This window comes from Anser cygnoides, chromosome Z (assembly GCF_040182565.1).
Source record: "Anser cygnoides isolate HZ-2024a breed goose chromosome Z, Taihu_goose_T2T_genome, whole genome shotgun sequence".
In the NCBI taxonomy this organism is placed as follows: Eukaryota; Metazoa; Chordata; class Aves; order Anseriformes; family Anatidae; genus Anser; species Anser cygnoides.
In genome coordinates, this window is record NC_089912.1 from 60,320,170 (window position 1) to 60,343,828 (window position 23,659).

General features: G+C 44.2%; 1 protein-coding gene across 13 annotated transcripts in view; it reads left to right on the plus strand.

Annotated features, from left to right (window-relative positions):
- Nucleotides 1-23,659, plus strand: part of DCC (DCC netrin 1 receptor) — a 425,812-nt gene that overhangs the window by 139,071 nt on the left and 263,082 nt on the right. For all 13 annotated transcript variants that reach the window (XM_066988962.1, XM_048079751.2, XM_066988960.1 and 10 more), the window contains one exon: nucleotides 1,367-1,687. In XM_066988962.1, the coding sequence (XP_066845063.1) occupies nucleotides 1,429-1,687 (259 nt within the window). In that variant the 5' untranslated portion in view covers nucleotides 1,367-1,428. The remainder of the gene's footprint in view (nucleotides 1-1,366; nucleotides 1,688-23,659) is intronic.

Consider the following 23,659-nt stretch of genomic DNA (forward strand, 5'->3'; position numbering starts at 1 on the left):
GAAAGTTAATCTTTGTTTAACTTCAGTATTTGCTGCACTGGAAGCTGTCGTAACCCCATTTCTTCCGCAGAAGTGGATTATTTACTTGTGATAATAGCTACATAACATCATTAACATGCTGTCATAAACAGCTGTGTTAAACTGTATTATGTGTTGGTGACATAAATGCCCAACGAGGAGCCGTGATTTACAAACGGGACTTGGTTGTCTTTGGGAGAACGGGCAGGAACGTGTTCTTAAACTACACTTCTGTGCATTGCAGATATATCTATATACAGGTTTTTAACGGCAAAAATGCCCTGTGCTAGTGTGCAATTTTTGGGTCTAACTCTGTGCTTCCTCCAGAAATTGGGATCAGAGCATGAAGATGGATGACAGACAAATCATATTCTGATTTGTCATCTTGCTGTTATTAGACAAGTTGTTCTAAGTTTAGGTCATATGGTGCTATTGATATTGTGTCTGAAATGCTCTACAAGCTGAGAGCAGCTCTTGCTTTTTTGCTATATTTTATTAAGTTTTGAAGGCTATCTTATTTATGTACCTCAAAGGAAACTCTGATACCTGTCTACTTGAATAATTATAGATACAGTGACAATATTAATTTCTATAACAATGTCAGGCAGTAGTTTATGCGTTGTTATAACTTGAACAAAAGCTTCCTAAGAATCTATAAAACCATCTTCTTGTTGCAACTAGTTTTTTGAATCTTTTATCTGCTAAGTTTGAAAAAGGGCTGCCTTCTGTTCTGCACCGTGCCCTTTGATGCAACTGCATCCATGTGTTCTTCAGCTTGTTAATGAATTTCTACTCATCAGCAGAAAGGAATAACCTCATTGTTTTTCTTGGGTCTACCAGAAAGCAATGGTTGGGCTACTGGGTAGGGAGGAGAGCGCTGCTCTAGCAAGGTGGGAGGAGATCCACCAGGTTTAAGGCTTTGGCGCTGTTTCTGATGGATGGTCAGGTTGTACCTGGGCATGCTCTCCTCTCAATTCTTCAAGAAAAAGGTCTTCAACTAAAAGGGCTACCACAACTTTAGTACTTGTCGTACTGAAGTGCATCTTGGTACCTGTGGCCAGAGCAAGTTGTGTAGGCAATTAAATTCTCCAAATAAAATTCAACAGGCGTGGTGGATTTATCTTCACCTCGGCTGTATAGGCACTTGTACAGTTTTTCCCCTTTTGTCTTCATGTTTACATACAAATATTTTTTATATACAAGATCTATTTATCTACACATACTGTGTTTGTAGTGATAAAGGCATTTTTGTCCCAAAGCAGGTTTGCGAAGAAACTGTCTTACGTTCACTACGTGCAAGTGAGTAACCCATATTTACTCCTGGTCTTCTCTGTTTTTGCTCTTCTAGGTTCCCAGATTAAGACTTTTACATCGTTGAGGTTCGTAACTGAGCCTTCTGATGCTGTCACCATGCGCGGAAGCAACGTGCTGTTGAACTGCAGGGCAGAATCTGACCGAGGAGCTCCGGTGATCAAGTGGAAGAAAGACGCGGTCTTCTTGAACCTGGTGGTAGACGAAAGGAGGCAGCAGCTGGCCAACGGATCGCTCTTGATACAAAACATAGTCCACTCCAGGCACCACAAGCCGGACGAAGGGCTCTATCAGTGCGAAGCATCTCTAGAAGGCGTTGGAGCTATCATCAGTCGGACAGCGAAGGTCATGGTAGCAGGTAAGGAGGAAACTTCCTATTTGCTACGTTCTGGATTGCAGGAAACGCTGAGGATTTGCTATTTAAAGAGTGAAAAATGTAGAGAAAAGCAATTGAAGTGGGTTTCCCCCCTCATCAAAAGAAGTAAAGGTAGATATGACGCTCCTGCAACAGGAATTTATTTCTGACAAGGTGTTATTCTTGTTTAAATATTTCTAATATTTCTTTATTGCTGCGAGTTATTTGCTGTGTATTTGTCTTCAAAACGGAGGAGTCCTCTGCAGTTGGGAATTTTTCCGATGAATTGAGGGTCACAAAAAACGCTGAGTTCCTGTAGGGTGTTGAATGTCGTGGATTTTTATGGTTCAGGAACTTGGTCGTAGACAGGAGCTCACTATGCAGCTCCCTGGAACTGGCAGCCTCTTTGCGTTCCCGTTAAAGCAGTCGAGCAGGTATATGGCAGAGGGAACACGAGTTCACGTTACCAGGTGTCTGAGGATGCTTCCAGCTTCTCATTGAACAAACGCCGTTGTGAAAGGCGTCTGCCTGAAGCTTTAAAAGGGGGTCTTTGCCTCTTCAGCAGTCTGTAGAAGGATGCGGTGAGTCCTTAATCATCTGATCATTGGAGGAAAAAGAAGTTTGGAAGTCCTTAGAATAAAAGGTACAGAGAAATGCAAAATCCCTTTAGTTACTAATGCCAACGAGAACGTGATAGAGTTCAGAGAGTTTTTATTTCAGAGTTTTGTCAGTTCTAAGGGGATGCTTTCTGTTTCTGCTTTCTCCGTGCGTTTTTCTGTGCTGAATATTGATTGCTTTTGACTTGAACCTGTTAAAGGATGCCCTGATAGCTGAGCAGCCGTGTACAGGTGACAATTAGCAACCCTGGAAGAAAGGATGTAAATTACTTCCTGCTGAGAAGGGATTGATATATTTGTGGCATGTGATGTGCAGGTGAGCTATGAGCTTGTTCAAGCACGTTGTTCGGAGGAGATGCTTGTGCTTACACTAAAGAAAAGACAACGTGTCAGGGAGAAGTGTGCATTTCTGTGGTTCTGTGTGTCCTGTCTGTATGCATCTAGTTTTTCTGTTCTGGCACATCTTGGGGATAGAAAGCAAAGCTGAAGTTTAATCCGGTTCGGTCCAGGAGCTCTGCGAAACTTTGCTATCCGGTAGTTTCCTAAACATTTATGCTGGGGAGGGAGTCCAGACAGCTCTCCTCCTGGCTGGTCTCTCCAGTGTGTCCCTCATAATTTGGTGTCTGTTCCAGCCTCGAGGTCTCTTAACCTGAAGAGTGCTTTTCCTTCCTCCTAAGTCTCTCCCCCCATCTAGAAAAGACATGTTTTCTCATGATAAATGGTTAAAATGGGCAATAAGAGTCTTAACTCTCTTCTACCTCCTTTCCCACCAGTTTTACTAGTCTTCCACGACAGTCCAGAAGTGTGCTCTGAACTTGCCATCCTATAGCAGCGTATGTACCCCTGTGCTGGAGTGATTCTTCTCCGAAGAGCTGGAGAGAAGAAATGGGTTATTCCACTACCTGGCTCTCCTTGGAGGGAGCCTGCAGAGCTGGGCTTTGAGAAGTAGGGCTCTCCTTGCCAATTCAGGATGTTGTCTGGCCTTGATCTGGCTGTTGGCGACCACTGTCGGAATCCCTCTAATTACTCTTTCGAAGTGAAAGCGCATATGGGACTGTTCCCTGTGGTGCTGTGCCCAGCTCGCTAATTTGGAGCTCTTCACAGGAAGAGTTACGCTTTGTCTGGCAGATCCTGATCTAATCCTGATCTGATATTCCTGTGGTGATCAGTAGTTTGGAGGAAGAAGGGACAGGTGGGCTTACTCTGCTCAGGACCAGTTAGGCTCAGACTGGGAGAGCTTCCAATTGGAAAGGCTGTGAAGAGACTGCACAAACCGAAACATGGGAAAATTCCTTAAGCATGTACTCTTTTTTCCCCTCTAGGGGTAATTAAGCAGTGGAATGGGTTGCCTGGGCAGGCTGTAGAGTCTCCATCTGGGGAGATGTTCAAGACCCAGTTGGACACAGCCCAGCAAGAGCCTGCTGGTAGCTGTCCCTGATTTCTTCAGTGGGTTGGACTAGGCAAGCTCGTCACCTTCCAACCTCCCTGATTCTGATTTTGTTAAAAATAAATAAATAAATGAATAAAATCATAAGGTGGAATAAGGCATGGCATTTAAAATTGACGGCAAGTTCTTCAAGCAGAAATGAAGAGGTATTTTGCTCTCCGAAGGGCATGCATTCCCGAGTGAGCAGAATGTGGCTTTTTTTTGCTTTTTTTTTTTTGAGGGAGTCAACGTGCAGTGCTGGCAGAGCATCGTTGACTTAAGGCACTGGCAGATGGAAACATGACAGGAAGGGAACGAGGGCGAGAGGACGAGCGAAGGTCTCGCACTACAGTAGGCTGTGTTAATCATTGCTTGGCACAGTAAATAAGCTTCGTATTTTCAGAAAAGGCTGCTTTTACAGAGAGGGTTGGGACTAGGTCAAACTTTGAGTGTTAAAACACTTGTAAACTGAATCGTATGATGATGTGTTGCTGCTAAACAGGCTTTCTGGACAGCTTGGTGGTCTCATCCAAAAGCCACGATGCGTTTGGTTGCGCTGTCTTGATGAATGGAAGGTTGTGTTCGTGGCAACGGGGCACGTCGTCATTTCGCTGTCTCCTTTGTCTATGCAACATTTCATTCTCGCAAGGCTTCCAAGGAGAGATCACGAGCTTTAATATTTCAGGTAGGCTTTAGGAAGCGATTCACTCATTGAATTACAGTCTAATCCTGGTGTCACTTTTAAACCACGGGTCTGTCCACAGCATTTTAAGCGCTTGGCGCGCTGTTTGCCAACAGAACGCATCAGCATTTGTCTTCTGAGGTTAAAATCCCCAAACCGTTGGTATGCATAAGGGGCATATATCTTCTGCACGATAAAGACAGTGTGATTTCAGCATGCTTTTAAAGCATTACCAGTCAATAAAGCAGTCACTGCGAAGAGGTGACAGTCAACTTCACCTGGAACAGACTCGAGGGTACTGAAAGTATATTGTCCTTTTAGAAACCTTCCCCCTTGTACTTTCGTGGCTTAAAGTGCTTTCAATAAAGAAAACGTAGCAAATGCAAGCTGTTTTTAATAAGACAAGGATTTTATGCATGAAGCTCGCCATGTCTGGGGGAAAATGCACCGTTTCAAAGAACTTCTCGAGGGTCTTTATGGCCTCAGCATGCTCCAGCTGTGCAAGAGCTCCTAGCTGAAACGGAGATGAGAGCAATGGAGAGAAACTAAGAGCTGCTTCCTACTCAGCATCTTATTAAAAGTCCCAATTTAACAGACTACTGATCATTGGTATTTACTGTAATTGGTAGGATTTCAGATAGAAACAACACTGCCCACGTGTTATACCTCTATTTATAGACAGTTGCGGGATGAGGCTCTCAAAGGTTCTGGCTTTCATCATCTTCTAAAAGACCAGAGGTAAAGTAAATGACAAACCCGAGCTTACTTTTATATGGTAATTCCTGCTGGCGTCCTGCCCCTTGGTGACGACTGGCTCTATGAGATGGGAATTTTTGGTGTGGTCATAGTGACTTAGAGCTAGAGAAAATTACTGAAAATGATTTATCACTTTCCTTGTAAAACCATAAAAAGAAAACCAAAAAATGCAAGCAATGGATAAGCTACATCACACCAAGAGATCCATTTAGACCCATGCCTTGGTTTCGGCAACAGCTGACGTTCAGGCAGTGTAGGAGCTCTGTATAGAAGTAATTCACGTCCATGCTCTACCAGTTGCCCGTGTGGTCTGCGTGTCAGTAAATTCTTGAGTCACAAGAGTAGCATTTTTACATTTAAATGCCATTTAATGAGTTTATTCTTCAGTTGACTTGTTCTTCTTAACCCATACAGACTTTCAGCGTTGTATTCCTTCAGTGGGTGTGTTGCCATTGATCGGGTCCTGGCAGAAATCAAGAGGTTTACCTGGGGGAGGAACAAAACCCACCTAGTTATAGTTCATTTAATAATATAACAAAGGCTCGTCTGCTATTTAAAGATGATAAGTGGCAAATGTGGAGCCTCCCTGGAGGCGCATATGGAGAAGTTCTTAATCTCACTTGAATCTAAGTGGAGTAAACATGAAATATAATATTAGGTACTATTGCCTACCCGTGTTTTGGGAATTTAATAAACTGAGGATGAAAATCATTTATTGGCATGAGAGGTATCACTTCAAGTATGGGATAAACACATGAAACCCGTTAATGCTGAAATTTAGGAAACTCTTCATTGTACAGAGTAAATAAAATGTCTTATGTGTTGCATACTTGTCATTCCCTGAAACTGAGAGTCACTTTTTTTTTATAACAGAGGAAAATGAGTTTCAGAAATCCCCAGTTGGGGAGGTATAACTTGATTTATAAACTGAAATCAGCCAATACTGACTTAATCAGTTTATTCCTACCACAATCACAGGAGATTTTGGGCTATTTTATATGAATTCATCAACCGTAATAAGCAGTGAACAAAACTAAAACGGTTTCCCTTGAAAACCAATTTTAGAGCTCCAAAAACTTAATTTAAGTTGAAAAAAAAAAGACAAGTCAGACAATACAGTTAGAAAACTCGAATTAAAAGTATAACCTCTTGACGATGTAATTGCCAAAATGGACATTTCTGAACTTGTGGTCAACAGGATTTTATGTCTTTTATACTTTATTTAAATGCATACTTAGCATATACAATGTGTAATAGTGCATACAGTATAGGAACTCTATTGAAATTGATGTTTGGTTTTTAACACTACCTGATTTTGATATCTATCCGTGCCACATGGCAGAACAACAAACGCCTTTGGGACTGCTTTGTACGTTTGCTTAATGGTGGTGTGGTTTTTTTGCCTAATAGAGTGGACGATTTGAGTGCTTGCTCCCTGCTATCCCTGTTTAATGTTCCGTTGGTGTATTTGCAAAATCTACATCCACCACTTGCGTACAAATATATGCTCTGTCATTACGTTAAAGTTCATTAGTGCTTTCTTAATAAAGCTAGGAACAGGTCTGAAGCCTGAGAGGAAATAGCAGGGATCAGGTAAATATTTGACTCTTCACACGCTGCTCTGTTTTAAGTCCTGATTTTTTTTTCCTGCAAAAGATGCACCTGCTTTTAAAAGCGGGAGCAGGGAGATAACCAACACAAATCAAAATGATGGACAGCATATCTAGAGGCTCAGTAATCCAAGCCTCTTGGGTGAAGAATAAGATAGAAGGTGGGCTTAAATGGCTAGAAATGGAGAAACCAACATTGTGTTATGATTTAAATGCAGTATCGTCTAGGCATGGTGCAATCAGTTATTTTGCTCAGCCTTCACTTTAAACAAAAGTGCTGCTTAAATATTCAAAGATCAAGATATTCCGAACACTTGAAAGCGTTTTATTTTGCTATAAATTATTTGGAGAGGCGTTATTGCTCCTGGTTTACTGCGAATCCAGTGGCTTTAGGTGCCACTTGGAGACGAGGGCAGAGAACCACATCCGACAGCCCCTGCGATGTTTGGTTAATGCACAGCTTTGGTTTTTGCTAGCTTTTCTTAGTCCAACTCTGTGTATTTTTCTCCCCGCGAAGAAAATAACCTTTCTGGTGCTACACCTTTTCATTAAACAGACTTGACTCCCTGCTCCCTCCACGTGCGGTGGGAATGGCTCTACTGAAGTCCATTAGCTTCACTGGGGTTAAAGCACTGGAGAAGTAGGCTATGTCTTTGCTAGTACTCTATCTTATGTCTCAGTGCCTGAATGCCAGCACAATAATGAGCAGAAACACTTCCAACTTAGAAAATTTAGCTTGGTTGTTGACTTGGAAATTACTTTAGGGGGTGACTCGGGAGCAGCAGCTTCCCCAGGACCGTGCTCCCTCCCAGTACCGGGAGAGCCCAAGTCTGTTGAGAAATGCTTGGCAGAATTGCATGCCGTAGCAATTCCTGCTCTTCCTACCCTTGTGCTGCTAATAGAAATACGGTTTTAATTAGTAAATTTCATTTAGGAAAAAGCTTTTGCTTTTGTCTTCAGCGCCTGGCAGAGATTTACTTAGATTGCGCTCGAGGAGATTGGATTGAGGAAGGAGCAGCCTTGGTTAGTGAGGGCACGAGGATGGAGTGAATTAAAATAATGGGCTGTAATAGATCATCGGCGCTGGGGATGGATATCAGCCTGTACATCATCTGGCCAGTTTACCTTCCAGGAAAGGTTTCTTCCCGCTCAGTGTCTGCCGATCATCTGTCTGGTCTGGTTTTGCAAGCCCGAAGTGATGAGAGCCCCACAGCCTCCCTTAGGACCGTGTCCTACGGTCTAATGGATCTGTCAGGGTGATTTTGGGGAAATTAAGCCCCAGCTTAAGGAATATCATGGCTTTGTCCTTTATTGCAGTGGACGAAGGTGCTGTGGGGCGTAATGTCCTAAATCTGAAAACCAATGCTCAGCTTCTAACTTCTTTGGGGAGATAAATTAACATTCTGTTTTTTTTCTCTGATATAAAAGCACCTTTCAAGCTGCTGGCATTTGAGTCTGCTGTGACAGAACAGGTGAGAACTGATGCAGCAATTTTAGTGAGAACCAGCCTTTACTTCTCACTTTTCCAACCCCTGGTGTGTGTCTGAGGCTGGCTGTGAAAGCATTTCTTGCTTTTTTCGTGCCGGTTCTCCCCCTCCCTCTGGTTGCAATGGGTTGAACAAGGAAGGACCTACCTGCGTTTACCCCCACCTGCGTTTATCTCCTGGCACTGTCGGCTTCCTGCTTGGCCTGCTGGAGGTGTACCCTTCCTTTAGGAGCATCCCTTTCCCTTTTCTTGGCTGTTGTGAACCAAAACCCTGCCTGAGGCCAGCAGGCTGTGCCCTACTCTGGGCAGTGGGGATCACTTTATTGCACTGAGTGCCTCTGGCCCTCATTGCCACCCGTTAAATCCTCTCTTTTTCAAGTGCTCTGCACCTATTTTTCATTAAAATTACAGTCTTGAATGTCTTCTCCTCGACATCTTTATCCTTCCCTGTAAGAAGCAGTGCTTGTGTTTCAATTCGTGTTTCAAAAACGTGTTGACTATCTTGCTCAGATCCCTCATCCTCTTCCTTTTTCTGGGCTAAAAAACATAAATTTTGTTTAAATTGACTACGTTGCTTACCAAACTTCTTGCTGTTCTTCCTCCTTAGTGGGATGTCCAGATCATACACGTTCTTCCAACAGCAGTGTTCAGTGTCTTATGGCACAAGGTATCAGGAAAAAAGAAGGATATTTGCACAACTTGAGCAATATATATGTTCTGGGGAGGTTCTTGGCAATGTTCTTCCAGGTAATGTGTAATGCAGTAATAACAACCCAAAAATGCAATAATAATAACCCCAAAATGCAATAATAACCCCAAAAGGGTTCAAAAGTAGACCTCTTGCATTCATTTCTACTAGGGAATAAGTAATCAGGACATTTTCCTGAGAAAAGCCACAAAGAATTTTGTAGCTGTATTTATCTTCTAAGATGATAGAAGAACAAAGCAATTTCTTTGGAAATACTTTGACTACACTTGAAGCGTGTTATTTTCTTAACCACGAGCAGTTCAGTATAATTTGCTGCTTATATTTCGAGCCTGATGTCATGTAGTTTGGGGTAGTTGGATGTAATGAGGTCGTGGCGAACCCAGCCTCAAATTGCTCACCCTGCATATCCTGAATATTAGAGACCTGGCTCTGGGAAGAGCATTTATAGTGATGAATTGGATCTTAAGTGTCATTTGCAGTGAATGGGGAGAATTAAATGCCAAAGAGGGAGATAAGTAGGAGCTGGCATGCCGAATATCTGTGTCTGCTAAGGAGGAGTGTGTCTGAAATCTCATCTCCTTCCTCATCTGGGCTCCGGAGCTGAGGTTATCTTGAGGAGCATCCACTCGGTGTTCGGAGCCGGGTGAGCCAGGGAAGAAAAGCTTTGGGATATACTCAAAACAGCTTTGGGATGTACTCAGCTGTGGGACTGGAGCACATTTTCTGATGACAGCTTAGTCATCTATACTGCTTCTTTTGCTTGAGCGGGTCCCGCAGTTTTTGGCACGGGAGTGCAAAATATTGAACAAATATGTTCAGAATTGGGAGCGTTAAAAGTTGTAAGGCTTTCCAAGTACCTGGTACATTTTTTCAGTAGGACTCCCCCCGTTTATTAGGGAAAAAAGCAAATCAAGAAAAGCAACAAAGATGTAGTAGGCACCTTCGGGGATTTCCTCAGGTTAATTTAATTTTCTGACTTGAAACAACCTTGTGACCACCTTGCGTGCTCTCTTGTTTCCAGTTTAACCTTTCTAATGGTTTCTTGACCTTGCGTACTCAAAATCCGTCCATGTTTCCGAAGCGATGTTTAATAAGATGAGAGGAGCTGTTTACAACCCTCTCATTTGTCCTCGGTGACCTCTGTTGGGCAAATGAGAAATAGGTCAGTCGCGATGCCGCCGTGTCACCGCAGGGGGAGAGATGGAAATTAGCCCAGTCAATCCTCAAGTCTCATAAAACACATCATCCGAGCGACTTAATTAAAAGGGGTCAGCTCTCTCTCCACCCTAGTTGGTGCCCGTATCTGACCGAGAGGTAGGCGATGTGCCCGCTGGTTTGGGGTTTGATTGACGTATGGCGGCGCGGAAATGCCGCGCTCCAAATTTCTCTGCACGCTGTGATTGCTGGATGATTATGGGTTTACAAGCTCAAACGTCTAATTCTTAAACCTCCTTATTCCGTATTTACCAGCAGATGATACAATCCAGCGCTGACAGGGGGATTGAATGGATGACACGCAGGTCTCTTCCACCTCGAATCTCCGATTCTATGCAAACCTTTAGAATGTAAATTGGAAGCGTGTTTTATATTCGTAAATGCAAAACTACTCTTGAAAGGCTTTCATGTTGAAAAGATTATAATGATTAGCATTTATTATGCTGTTGTTTTCATGCAAAAAAGAAAATCCTGCCCAGATTTTACTCAAATTGAACTTTTGTGCCTTGCATAATAGCCCTGCTTTAATTTGAATAAGATTCAGAATAAAGTGGCCTGATAGGAAGTTAAACACTACAGAGACAAAAAAAAATTTCCTAATGTAAGCCACTCAATGTGTGTGTGTGTTAATATGTAGACAAAAATGAGGATGTTTACAAGGAAGTGCTATCACAAAGGGCACAGCAAAAAAGTCTTGGGGGGGGGGGGGGGGGAAGGCAATTTAGCGGAGAGCAAGATGTTAAGTTGCTTAATCTTCTCTACAGCAATAAAATCTGGTAAAAGGAGGTGAGTGATGGCAGTCATTTTATTAGAGCGATTCCCACCAGTGTAGCTGGAGCTGAGAGTCTGTCAGCATTTCCATTAGAAGCTCTGTTTTCATGGCTTTATGATTCAGCTCTAAAAGCTCACCTGGGCCGGTGTCTGGCGTCCGAGATCTGAAGTCGGAAATGAATATTTCAGAGGCTTGGAAAATAACGTCTCTGGCTAGGTCTAACTAAGGGTTTTGACTAGGGACGTTGCCTCTCTACCTCAGTGCTGTTCTTGCCATCTTGCATAAAACTTTTAACACGTCGTTTGAGTCACTTTTTTCTCATTGTTAGTGGCTGTGGTTAGGTCTTACAGGGGGAAAATCAAGGGAGAGCCATGCTGCAGGTCGTAGAGCAAGTAAGAAAATCAAAAGTTCAGCAGGGGTCTCTCAGTTTCCAGGCTGGCTTGTTTTTTCTCATTTTATTTCCCTCCTTAGCCCATTTAGAGCTGACTTAGACACCTTTATAGTGCTCTGTAACGTGTTTCCATTCCCTCCGTATCCCTCAATGTGAAGCTCTGGGGATGGACGAAGAGCGGAGTCTAAAACTCAAAAACTCAGTGACTCAGATGCTGTGCTCGAGCAGAGAAAAAACTGCATAAACAGCAAAGATTGAGAGTCCTGCCCCAAAATGCTGAGCAGCTTGGGGTGGGAACAGTGCCTTGGCCAGGAGAAATCAGGTCCCAGGGGGGTAAGGAGCGGAAGACCTCTCCCATACCCAAAGGTACTGAGGACATGGAGTTATTGAGTAAAGAATAATCACGATTTCGACTGCTCTATATAAATAAAAAAGTCAGATTTATCTGAATTTGTGAATTGAATTGTGGAAGACGTGGAAATCCTATTTTGGTTATTTTTGTGGGGTGGATTAGGGACATAGCCTCCTTCAGCTCTTCCTTTTGTCCAGCTTTATCCAGATTGTATGCGGACGGGGTCCTTAAATGGTTGGTGTGCCATATCACATGATTAGATATTTAATGATAAACACACAAAATGTTTAAAATAAATAAGATGTTTCCAGGAACACCCAGTCCCACAAGAAACCTTGCAGCTCTCTGGACCCTTCAAGCGTCTGTTTACCTGGCTGCGAGTGGCACGTACCTTTTTCTGCATTGCTCTCCCGAGACATTAAGCAATTTTTAGCTGGAGAGCAAAAAGCGATGAAATTGCCTTTTAAGGATGAAATCTGGTTGAATGCCTTTTGTGTGTCGTCTGGCTTTGGAATCGGAGACGCAATTGTTCCGGCCTTTTCCACAGCTGGTAAGAGCAGACACAACTGATTTTAAGAAAGCAAAAGAGAAAACAAGAACTCGAAGAGCTTCGTTTCCAGAAGCTGCTGCTTTAAAAAAGGGGGGGGGTTGGAACTGCTGAGCAGCTGTTTTGCTTGGTGAAGGCAGACTTGTTTCACTGGTGTGTTAGACTGTAATCAAACATTAAGTTTGTGGTTTATGAAACATGGCAGCGGCAGCCTCCACCGCTGATGGAAATGAATTTATTTCCATTGCGATTGGTCTTTTCTGCTGAGAGTTCCTGAGATTCAGAAGAAAACGTTTCTATGCTGTTTGCAGTAAGCAGCGATCCGGTCAAATTGTCTTAAGGAAAAGAGTTTAAGCATTTGCATCCTCTCTCCATCTCTTCGGTTTCCTCTAATCCTCTGTATTTGTACCCCGAGCTTTAACACTTTTGTGTGTCTTCGTCCTTTCTGATTCCATCAGCTGCATCTATAAATGACGTTCAGGCCGAGAGCTTTCTCAGCCCTCTTCAAACACCGAGTTTCCCATTTGCTCCGCTGGATGGCTTCTGTTTACGGAGGGAGACAGTCCAGCAACTTCTCGGCAAAGAGGAGCTACATCAAGCAGGACCGAGCACTTCATAGCCCAGCAGTCCCGTGTTTGCAGGTATTCTTTCAGCAGCTTCATTTTACGACGATTAAAACCAGCCAGTAAACCACGAATATCAGGAGGACGACAAGAGGCCCGGAAGGGCTCACGGTGAGGACCAATTCCTTTCTAGGAGGACCCAGTTAAAGCTGTTTCTGTGGCTCGCAGCCGTGGGCTCTTCCAAACATTCCTGCTGGAGTGGAGCTGTCCTCGTCCTCGCTGTCCTCTTGGAGCATATTTTGTTCTGTGTGCAGCAGGTAGCACTGATGCTTGATTCACGTGTCCGTGAAGCTCCAAACCACTGCTGCAGGACAAGTAACAGGATGTTTTCAAAGGAGAAATGTTTGCAAAGGGGAATATTTGAGTGGGAAATCCAGTGCACACCTTGACAAATTGAGATATGACCTACTTCAGTGACAGCTTTGTGCATGCAAAGCTACTCGATGTGTCTTGCGTTCCTTAAAAAGCAGCTCAAGCGAAGTGCTGAGTAACTTGTTGCTAGTAAGATAAACGAATCCAAAGTGTAGTGATGTAGGCAGAGATGGGCAGGTCTCTCAAACTCCTTTCACCAGCTCTGTTTGTCGGAGGGTGAGAGCTTTTTAAACTTGTCTTATGGCTCAGGCAGTGAGGCGAGCGCTTCTGGAGTGCTGCGTGAGCAAAGCAGCGGTCCTGAGCGTGGTACGTCATAAAAATCCTGGCAGCATCTTGAGCTCACAGCTGATACCCAAGCAGGCGGAGAGCCACGCAGGGAGGCAGCTGCTTCTGTGTAAACTCCAGCTGAACGGGGATGAAGTTATGGAGCTGCTGTTTTTTTTCTTTAAGTTCTTGCTTGCTCGCTCATTTCTTAACTCAAGAAGCTGAGGTGAATGGTGACATCTGGCCACCCTGTTTTGTCTGGTTTGGGATACTCGTTTCTACAGTTAATGGCTTAGAAATGACATCCCTCTGGTTTTGTAGCCCTGGGGTGCGTGGTGTGCTGTCCTTCAGTACGTGTGTCCGTGGGCAGAGCATCTCCCAGTTCCCGCTTCCCTTCTGACCACGACGAGGACAAACTGGAGGAAGCAAATCCTTACGCAGCTGGATAAGACGAAGGCGAAGTGCTTCTCCATCTCCCAACACACTCGACGTGGACGCTGAGGGCCCTGCTTGGGGCAGAGCTTGCGGAGCAGTCTGGCAATGCGTACTTTTAGGGAAAGAAAAAGTCAGGATAGAAAATAATCTCATAAAACTGCAATGAGAGGTGCAAATCTGTATGTAAACATAAACAGGATGGGAGAAAGTGGTAGTTAAAAATGGGGTGGGGAATAAGTCTCACTTGTTCCCATTGAGGTGCTTGTCTCCTGGGTTAAAGGACATTAACCCCAGTGTAATTAACCCCAGGCTAACTACCTTTTTATGGGAACACGGTGAAGTTTCAGCACTAGGTTGGTCAACGTTGCTTAGGGGAAGCGTAGTGCTGTTAGGGTTTGTGGAGGTACGAAGGCATCGCTTATAAGCATCCTAACAGCACGGATAATAGCAGGCTGATTAGTGCAGCCCTTCAGATGAGTAATTTTATAGCGAAGCGTTGCCGTGTCCGACACGTGTTGTGCATCGAATGCAAACGGCTGCTTTTTGCAGGCGGACGTGACAGCCTGACGCTTTGATCGGCGCAGTCGTATTTATGGGCTGGCGGCCGTGGGTATCGCAGCAGGGGCTGGGGAAGGAGAGGACGAGCAGGAGGAACATCGAAGTGCTGATAGCAGCTCAGGAGCAGGCAAGTGAGGCGGAGAAGGACGCTTGGGGCTGCGGGGAGAAGCGGAAGCATTATTAGAACGTCGTCTTTGAAATCTGGCTTTTCATTAAAATCAGTCCGAGCGAGTCAATTCCCCGCCGTAATCCCCCCCTCTGCCTCTGGAGGAGGTTTGACAAGACCCGTAATAATCCCGGAGCACTGTGTCATTTCACAAACAAGTGCTTTTCCCAACCTTTGGCAGACTCTGCTGGGTTTTCACCTAGGTGCGAGTTGAAGAGTGATATTTTATTTCATTTTCCCATTTGTGGCTAAAAGCTCATCCCATTATATAACAACGAGGAAGAGGAGAAGGGATGAAGACACATCAGTCTTGGCTCTGGAGCCCATGTGAGCCCATAAGGAGTGGCTGAGTTAGAAGCTTATCTTCTGGTTTCCCAAATTTTGGATCTCTATTTCAGGCATCTCTCACTGCTGGGCATCGGCCACGTGCCACCAAGCCAAGAGGTGTTCACGAAGCATCGGTGTCATTTCATCCCCCTTGGATAAAGGGGGTTTGGAGAAATTGATGTTCTCAGGTCTTGAACATGTCTTCCAGGAACAAATACGAGATACAGAATACAGCTTCTGAATCTTTTAGTCAACTCTTTGAGCAGAGAATTAAAAATATACTTAAATATTCCCTCTATATAAAGAAGGATGGAGGGCACTCTAGTGTTCTGGTTGAAAAGTGATGCTTCTTGCAATAGAAAGAAAATAGCCATGAGTGCCTTAACCTGACAGTATTAATATAATTCTTTATGTACAGGGCAGAATGATCAGTATAATCAAGCTCCTGACATCGCTATTCACGTGCTCAATATTGTCTCCACGTAGTCGTCACGAATTTTAATTTATTAATGTCATTCGTTAATGAGGTTGAGCAAACACAAATGATTTGCGGTCACTTTAGTGTGGTTCAAGGTCTTTGGTAGGGTCGCTCGATGGTTTACATTTCAGGATGAAAGTCTTATTCAAGAGCTTTATTAATCTTTTGTTCTTAGTTTTTATTCCCTTTATTTATTCCCCTTATTTTATTCCTTTTATTTATTATTTTTTATTTTATTTATGGGGAGTTCCCATCCCCCAGCTTCCCAAACAACCCTTTTCAGGAGCAGCAGAGAGAATCTGTCTTGGAGCCAAGGTGTTTCATCAAGTATTTCTCGGAGTGAAGTAATAAAATCCAAGTGTAAATTACAAAGCAGCGGCAGGCCGGACGCATCAGCTGCGCCGGGGAGGAGCTGTGCGGTGCCTTGGCTTGTTCCCATCTCCCGCCTGCTGGGTCGGGACCCCGAGCACAACCTTGGCTTTGTGGTTTTCCCCACACCGTTAGGTAGCTCTATTCGTTGGATGGAATAAAACCTCATCTTGAAATGTGAACCGAAATGCTTTAATTGGGCTAGATTGCTTGAATTCCTTTACGTTTCTAGTCTACGTGATTCATGCTGCTGGTCTACAAGCTGGACTTCGAGGGGCAGCATCCTCATAATGAAATTCAAGACGTTTCGTTAGATTTTGTCATGGGGACTGCAGCTTACACCCTAGAGGAGCTTTTGTGCAGGGGGAACCCCAACATGGCTCTGCAAAGCAGTGTAGGACAACATTGAGATAATTTTATTATTATTTTTTTTTACTATCAACTGAATGTTCAATGAAGCGTTTTGCTTCACAGGCATCTAGTTTCTTACGAAAGTTGTGAAACGTTTTAGTATCTCTTCTAGAAAAATGGTACCTGTTCACAGAAGGACTATATATTGAGTCAAAGCTCTAGTTGTCTAAGAGCATTTTTTGATGGCAAGATATTGTCCAGCCCAGGTTATTTGCGTTGTTCCAGACAGCTCTGGAGAAACATCAAGCTTGGACAACGCTCGTGGTTACGTAAAAGAAAAATATTTAAGCAAACATCGAGGCTGTAGTTTTTTGATGGTGTAAATTGGAATAAGGGTGGCATGTAAATGCTAGTTTAAAAAAATAAATGTACAGTAGCCACATGTGGTTTTTTCCCCTATAATATTGTTAGTTTATAAGTACCAAACATAGCTGAAGATTGAGCTGGGCTGTAGTAGATGGGAAGACCTAATTCTAGAGGAATTAAGTAGCAGGCTTTGTGCCTTTGTAAGGAGGGGGAAATTCTGAAAGCTGAAGTCCAACTAAATAAATTTTTGAATGCTTTCAACAAGTAACAGCGTGGGGAAATACGGTCTGTTTTATCAGAGTTACTGGCAGTGTATTTCCATTATTGCCTGCTTCATTTTTCAGTGGGCTTTGGGTTTCATTCATTTCTTAGGTTAACATCAAAATCGGCTTGCCTTCCTTAATCATAATTCATCCCTCGGTCAATCACCATCGCTGCCGTGTCAGTTATGGTGTGTGTGCTAGCTAAAATCCACAACGACTGGTGCTGGACAGCTTAAAGGATCATGTTTGACAGTGGGATTGCGGCTAATATACGCTGTGTGAAAGCAGTGGCAGTTTGGGTAAAAATATATATTAAAAAAAATACCTAGAGAATGAAGTCCCTGTGCTCCAGCTGCCCAAAACTACCTGATTTCCGTCTGACGTGTAGAGGGAATGCTGCCTGTTTCTGTGCTCGTTAGTGAGAACAGGCTGGAGTAAGCCTCGGTGCCTTTGATATACAAATCCAAGAAGGCGGCGGTGAATTATTCCGGTGACTTTCCGTTCCCTCGCGTTAATGTCACAGCCCGGAGGCCCTGGGAATTGCACTGCAAAAAGGGATATTGATAGGAACGTTGCTTGACGCGTTGTCATCACCTGCGGTTTGATGCTAGTATCGGGGAAAATTGGTAGCGGGATGAAATCTGGACGAAACATCACCGCGAAATAGTCACAAGCGTTTACCAACAGGCACAAAATCCGCTTCCCGTTTCTATTCTACAAATCAGGAAACGTTGCGAAGGTGCTGTGATTATTTCAAAGGTTGTAGGGCCCTTTTGCTCCGTCCAAGCCCTGTTTTGATATCGTTTAACGATGAGGATGCTGTTCCAGCACTGCTGTGGGTGTCCCGCGGCACGTGAAATAGCAAAATGCAAACTCATCGCAGCACGGCTTGGCAGATGTTCCTGCATCTACTTTGGAAGGGTTTGCTGCAGGCGAAGTGATAACTCCTGCTTTAAGACTTGAATCCTATTACATGAAAAGCCCCAAAAAAAGTACATTTGTGTAAATGGTATCGTTGGGATTATTCATATATTCATACGGGGGAAGCTGCCAACTCACCTCTTCGCTCTTCCTCTGTCCTTTGCCATCGTGCCCTCGTTGGTGTGATTTGTCATCTCTCTGGTCCTTTGCCCTGTACTCGTCACCCAAACGCTGTGGCTGATCTCACCGTCCACGTTCCCTGTGTCTTTTCTTTCGTAATTCACAACTGTTAACTTCTGTGAAGTTATTTTTCCATATTAATGTAGTCATTGCCTCCCCAAAATGACCATATCCCTTTACCTTGAGCATTGAAGGTCCAAACCCTTTCTTTTTTCACTGCTCTTATTTAAACTTCTTTCCAGCAGCATCATCCAAACCCTGACCATCGCTACCTTCTCTGGGAATTTATATTCTCCTGCCTCTTGTGCGTAGAGGTCCCTGGTCCCTTACTTCACCTGCCTGTTGCCTCTTGTTTAACACCATCATCTGGTGTAGGTGGTGATGATACTGGACACCTTGTGCCAGATTTGGGACATGACCATGAACCGACTCCAGATCAGTCATCCACCACGTTGGATCTGCTTGCTTGGCCACATCCAGCCCCCCGTTTTCCTACTCCTTTGTAGTATTTATCGCTTCTTTTCCTGATTTTTCTGACTTTGTAGCTTGCCATGTCCTTGGGATTCAGTGGGAGGAGGAGAAAGAAAGTCTACTTTCCGAGCACGTCTGCTTCCCTCCCCACCGTGGCACCTGGGCTTGGGTTCACTAGCTCGACCTGCAGCATTTCCAGCTGATCTGGCACTCGTTGTGGTCTTGGAAGCTCTCGTTCTCCTTGAAATTTCCAGGGTTTTCCTTCTGCAGCTGAGATTTGTTGAATGGGGACAACAGGTTCGAAAGCTTTTGGGGAGGGGAGGAGAAGAATTAATCGGCTGTGGGTTAAAAATGGGATTTGCGCCTGGATTAAATGTGCTAGGAGACGTTTCTAGCTGAGGTTTGCTAAGGGGTGACTTTTATTGAAAGCAGTTACGTTGATTTAAAGGCGAAAAGATGAAGACCCGCTTGGTGTTTACCTGCAGACATCTGGTATCTTCCTACCAGGTGTGTCGGAACAGAGGGCCGACCGGTTTAATTACGAGGACTTTGTGATTCCTAGCCAGATTTTCTTCCGGTGAGAAAGCAGTTTGACTTTTTTTTTCTTGTCTCGTTTTGAAGTTTTTCAGGTTAAAATAACACAAACCAGAGAGAGAGAGAGATCTTTTTGGAGTGTATTATCAAGTGCAGCGCTCAGCTTGCGAAAACACATATGCTGTCTCTGGCTGTTTGGGAGGATGCAGCAGATTTTGGACCAGCGAGACACTTCAGTGAGGCAGAAGCAATCCATTAATTACGGGTGGCGTGGGGCGTGTGTGCTCAGCTCTACAGGCAATAAATAACGAATGGAAGCGCCTCGAGTCGGCTAAAACATGCAAAAAGGCTGGGACTTTTCCCAATAACGGGGCAGCTTGGGGTTATGGAGCCTCTCCTCTCCAGCCCTAACCAGCAGGGCTGATAAAATAATCATATTAACTAGTATCAGCCTTTTAGAGCTGTCTCTTTTTCTTTGCTTTCTCTTTTTTTCAGTTCCTATTTATTTATTTGAAAACAACTCCTGCAACCCCCCTTTCTCAAAGCTTCTTTGAGTTACAGACAGGGAAATTTATTTGGGAACATACAAGGGAAACAAAGCGCTGCCTTTCTGGCTCTTCCTGGCTTGCAACTCCTCAGTTCCCCAGGAGGAGATTTTACGAGGCTTTATATGATTTCTGCGAGTGGGATATTAGCCCTGTATGACAACAGCCCCTCCGCTCACCTGCGGGGGAGCTCAGCAGGGAATTTAAAACCTATTTGTAAGAGCACAAGTGTCTCTTTGCTGTCAGAAGCCCGCTGAATAATTTATTTAGGGAAAATCGGTGACACCTCCGCTTCCCTAAAGATGATATTGTTTATCAGCCAGCAGTCCCCGTTTCCCCAAAGCGTTTCTCTGTTTATCGTGTGCCAGTCCTTGGTAATGGGACAGACCATTTTTTTTTCTCTGCCTTCGTGTAGGTAGCTCACATCTCCTTTTTCACGTCCCTAGGATGCCCAAGGCCAGGCTGGATGGGGTTTTGAGCAGCCTGGGCTGGTGGGACGCGTCTCTACCCATGGCAGGGGGTGGAATTAGGTGAGCTTTTAGGTCCTTTCCAACCCAAAACACTTTCTGATTGTGTGATGTTGCAGAAAGGGATGCCACCCAGGATATTTTCCCCGTTTCCCCACTCCAGGCTCCCAAACACTGGTAAGACATTGCTCTTCTGGATGTTTTAGAATCCCTTTTTTATTCGAGGCCAACCAGAATGTATTAAATGTCTTTGTGACAACAGGCATCTTTGGTCCTGTTCCTCTTTTTGTTATAACTGGGGTTTAAATATCACTATGAAGCACAGATTTTTTTTAATAGGGCAGTTTGCTGGAAGAGTTGTGGTAATATAATGCAAGAAACTTTAGGATTGCCTGCACCTGGGGCAGCCCCCAAAACCTGGGGGTTACCAGAGGTCTTGCTGAGACCTACATTTTAGTTTTTGTCTGGAGTAAGGTGAATCCCCCGCCCTCTTTCGTCCTCCTTTCATCCTAACCAGGCAGATATTTGCTGAAAACCCTGGAGTTTACACGTGAACTCGCTTGGTCACGTACCACGCAATGGAAGAGGTGGACGACGGAGTTTTGAGCACTAATTCTCATTTTGTCTGGCGTTGCTGGCAGCAAACGTGTTTTTGAAGGAAGGCTTTGATGCAAAGGCAAGCAGGTGGGGGATGCTGGAAAAGAAGCCTTATATTTTTGGCGTTTAATCCATTGGAAGGAACCGTTCATCCAGATAACCTTTGTGATGCTGCCAGGGTCAGAGAGACGAGTTGTAACCCGGTGGGAGTGCTGGCGAGACCGGCTTTTATGCTCCTAGGGGCAAATACGTGGAGCCAGAGAGCGGGACTTTTCTGGTAACGTTTAGTGGAAGATGCGAAAGAAATTAGCGGTGTGCTGCTGGGAGATCCTCCCGATCACCTCCAGGAAATGGGAATAGGCTGAGATGTTTTAATCTTTGTATTTTTTTTGACTTTGTGCATCTCCTCCTGACTTGGCTCCCAGGATGCCTACAGGGACAGAAGGTGTTGTGAGCTAGCTCTGTGTTGCCACGAGTCGTGTTTGAGAGCTGAAAAACTTCCCCCCAAAATCCAAAATGTTGTCAGCTGGCAGTAAGGGTGCGCTGGATGTCTGTCCTCATCCGCGCACGCGATGTCAGGTAAGATGCAGGCACTTTGGTGGAGGCCTTGGGCACCGAAGCCTGGTTTGGTTGCTCACAGCGTGGCTGAAAACCAGCGAAAAAAAGGCAGAAAGCCAGCAAAGAAAAGCAAAAAACCACCAAGAGCACAGTTCAGGGCTATAAACTTACTGCAAAGGGAGACGCTAGCGATGCGTAATACGAAGTTCCCGTGCATGAATACTTGGCAAAGGGTTAATGAATGGTTAACGACTCTTTAATGAATAGTTAATCAGCTCTTTGACTACTGAAGTCTTGCGGTTGAACCAGCTGCTCGTAACCATCTGCAGTACCTCTCCCTGAATTTCACAGTCATCTGCTCCACGTTCTTCGTGTTTCGGTAGTGACTGGAGGATGCTACCAACGCTCGGTGCTTTATAATGCCACTGCAAGTATCACTTCAAGGAAAGCTTGACCAGAGTGCTTAGCGTCCCGCAGGGGAAGCGTGCTTCTGTGTTGCAAATGAATAATAAATCGTGCTGCCACACCAATGTAAACTCCAAAATAGCCCGAAGTGTTGGATACATACCATCTGGCGGAAAAAAAAAAAAAAACACGGTTGTTCAATTAAAACTTTCAAAATACAGCTTATTAAACTCGGAGGTTTTCTCCTACTGTGTAGGAGGGAAGCCTTTCTAGCACGGGTTGCTTTTAATTTGAAACTCATTCATAAAGTGGAGCTGTAAAAACAGAAGCACTTGGTGTGTGTACCCTGGTTTGGGGTGCTGCCTCCTGCTCCTCCCTGCTTTTGCTGCACGTGCTGGCGATACCTGAGGAATCGGATATGAATCATAGTGCTAAGTGCTTAAATATTAACAAATAGCTTCGTATTTGGTTGAATTATCCTGAAAAGAGCAGAGCCTTGATGTTACTGAACATATCGGCCTGCTGCCTGCCCTACCAGCTACGCTCCTCGGCCAACGGCACCAAAGCATCATCTTTGACCCAGTCTCTGCTCTCTGTATGCAGATCTTTTCCTCCAAACTTTTCCCAATTTCATACAGCCATTACCCCGCAGAAGGGCTGGCTCCATCCTCTCACCTCCTACCCTTCTCCCTGTGCCCCCCTTTGCTCTGGTCCCCCAGGTGCAGCACCCTCTGCAGAGGGCAGAGCAGAAAGAATCTCATCTGTCTTCTCGGATTCCCCCCTGCTTTCGCTAGCTCGTGTAATTCCCGGCTCTGATACTTTTAATATCCCTCCTATATTTTTACACAACACTTTATTAAAGGAATAGTTTTATGAAGCCCCGCTCTCTCATCCTTCAGACTTCTTCTTTGTGATTCATTGAAGCTGTAAGAAATCAATTTATGAAGCCAAGATGGGGAGCAGCCCTAAATAGCTGCCATATATATTATATCCTACTCATTAAAGTGAAGGAAACGTATAGGGGCTTACAAGTGCTTTTTATACCCAGTCGCTTTTGGATGCTACTTGTTACTTTGAGGCTTGATTCTGCATTAATTTCTAAGCAGGCTTTTCATTTTTTTATTCTGCTAGCGTGGGTCTCAGGTGCTGTGCTGGGTGCATCTGGCTCTTCCTTTCTGCCTGCCTGCTTTCCAGCATTATCCCCAGCGAAGGCATTTGAATTAATGTAAATATTAGAATTTTTAATCTGAGACTTAGATTTGCCTTTTCATTTATTTGGTATTTAATTTATTTGGTAGCTCCATGCAAGTTGAGCAGAGGGTGGGAAGTACGACGGCGCTGCCCTGGCTGCAGGTCCCTTGAAGAGAGCAAATTTTGTCTTTGGTGGTTGGAGCACCCGGACTTGCTTTCTAATGAACTCTTCATTCTGAAGGTGCAGGAAAGTGAGCGTTCCCATAAAAACGTCTGGGGCTTTCATGCTTGCGTCTATCCCATGGCTTTCTTAAGGCAGGGGGCATGTCGACAGCAGTATGAGTACAACCAAAACGACTGTGACTCGCGTCAAGTGTTGCTGACCTCCTCCAAAAAATCACTTTTAGACGTGTAGAGGGAATTCTTTTGCAAGATGACAGCATTCATGCCCCCAGAAATGCTGGATGTATGTCTCAGGTAGTTGTGTTGTTCTCCAAGCAATTGGAGACTGGTTGTGTATTTTTGTGTACGTATGTGCACATAGTTCCTTCTCATTCAAATAACGCAAATATATTGTAATACCTTTAAGTATATCTTAATCTTGGAAGGGAAAATTAAAAACATCATTAGATAAGTTTTCCTCTTGTTAATGCTATTGGTGACTCATTTACTGAGGCAAAAACTATGAAGAGCCATAGGATGGTAAGGAATGATTAAAATGGTATCAAAAAAGTACATACGAAGAGGGTAAGGAAAACATGGCTTGTTCACTAGTTTATCTGAATTATGAAATAAAAATCTGGGAAAAACCTTAATCAGATTGGAGTTTATTCATCTGCTGGTTCCAGCCTAACTAATCCTAAATAATCAATGGGCGTTGGCATTGTTAGCTGCTTTTCCAAATCTTAGTGCAAGAGAAAACTGGAGTCTTGAGAGGTAAGGCTGTCTTACCTTACTTTCCAAGCCAAGAT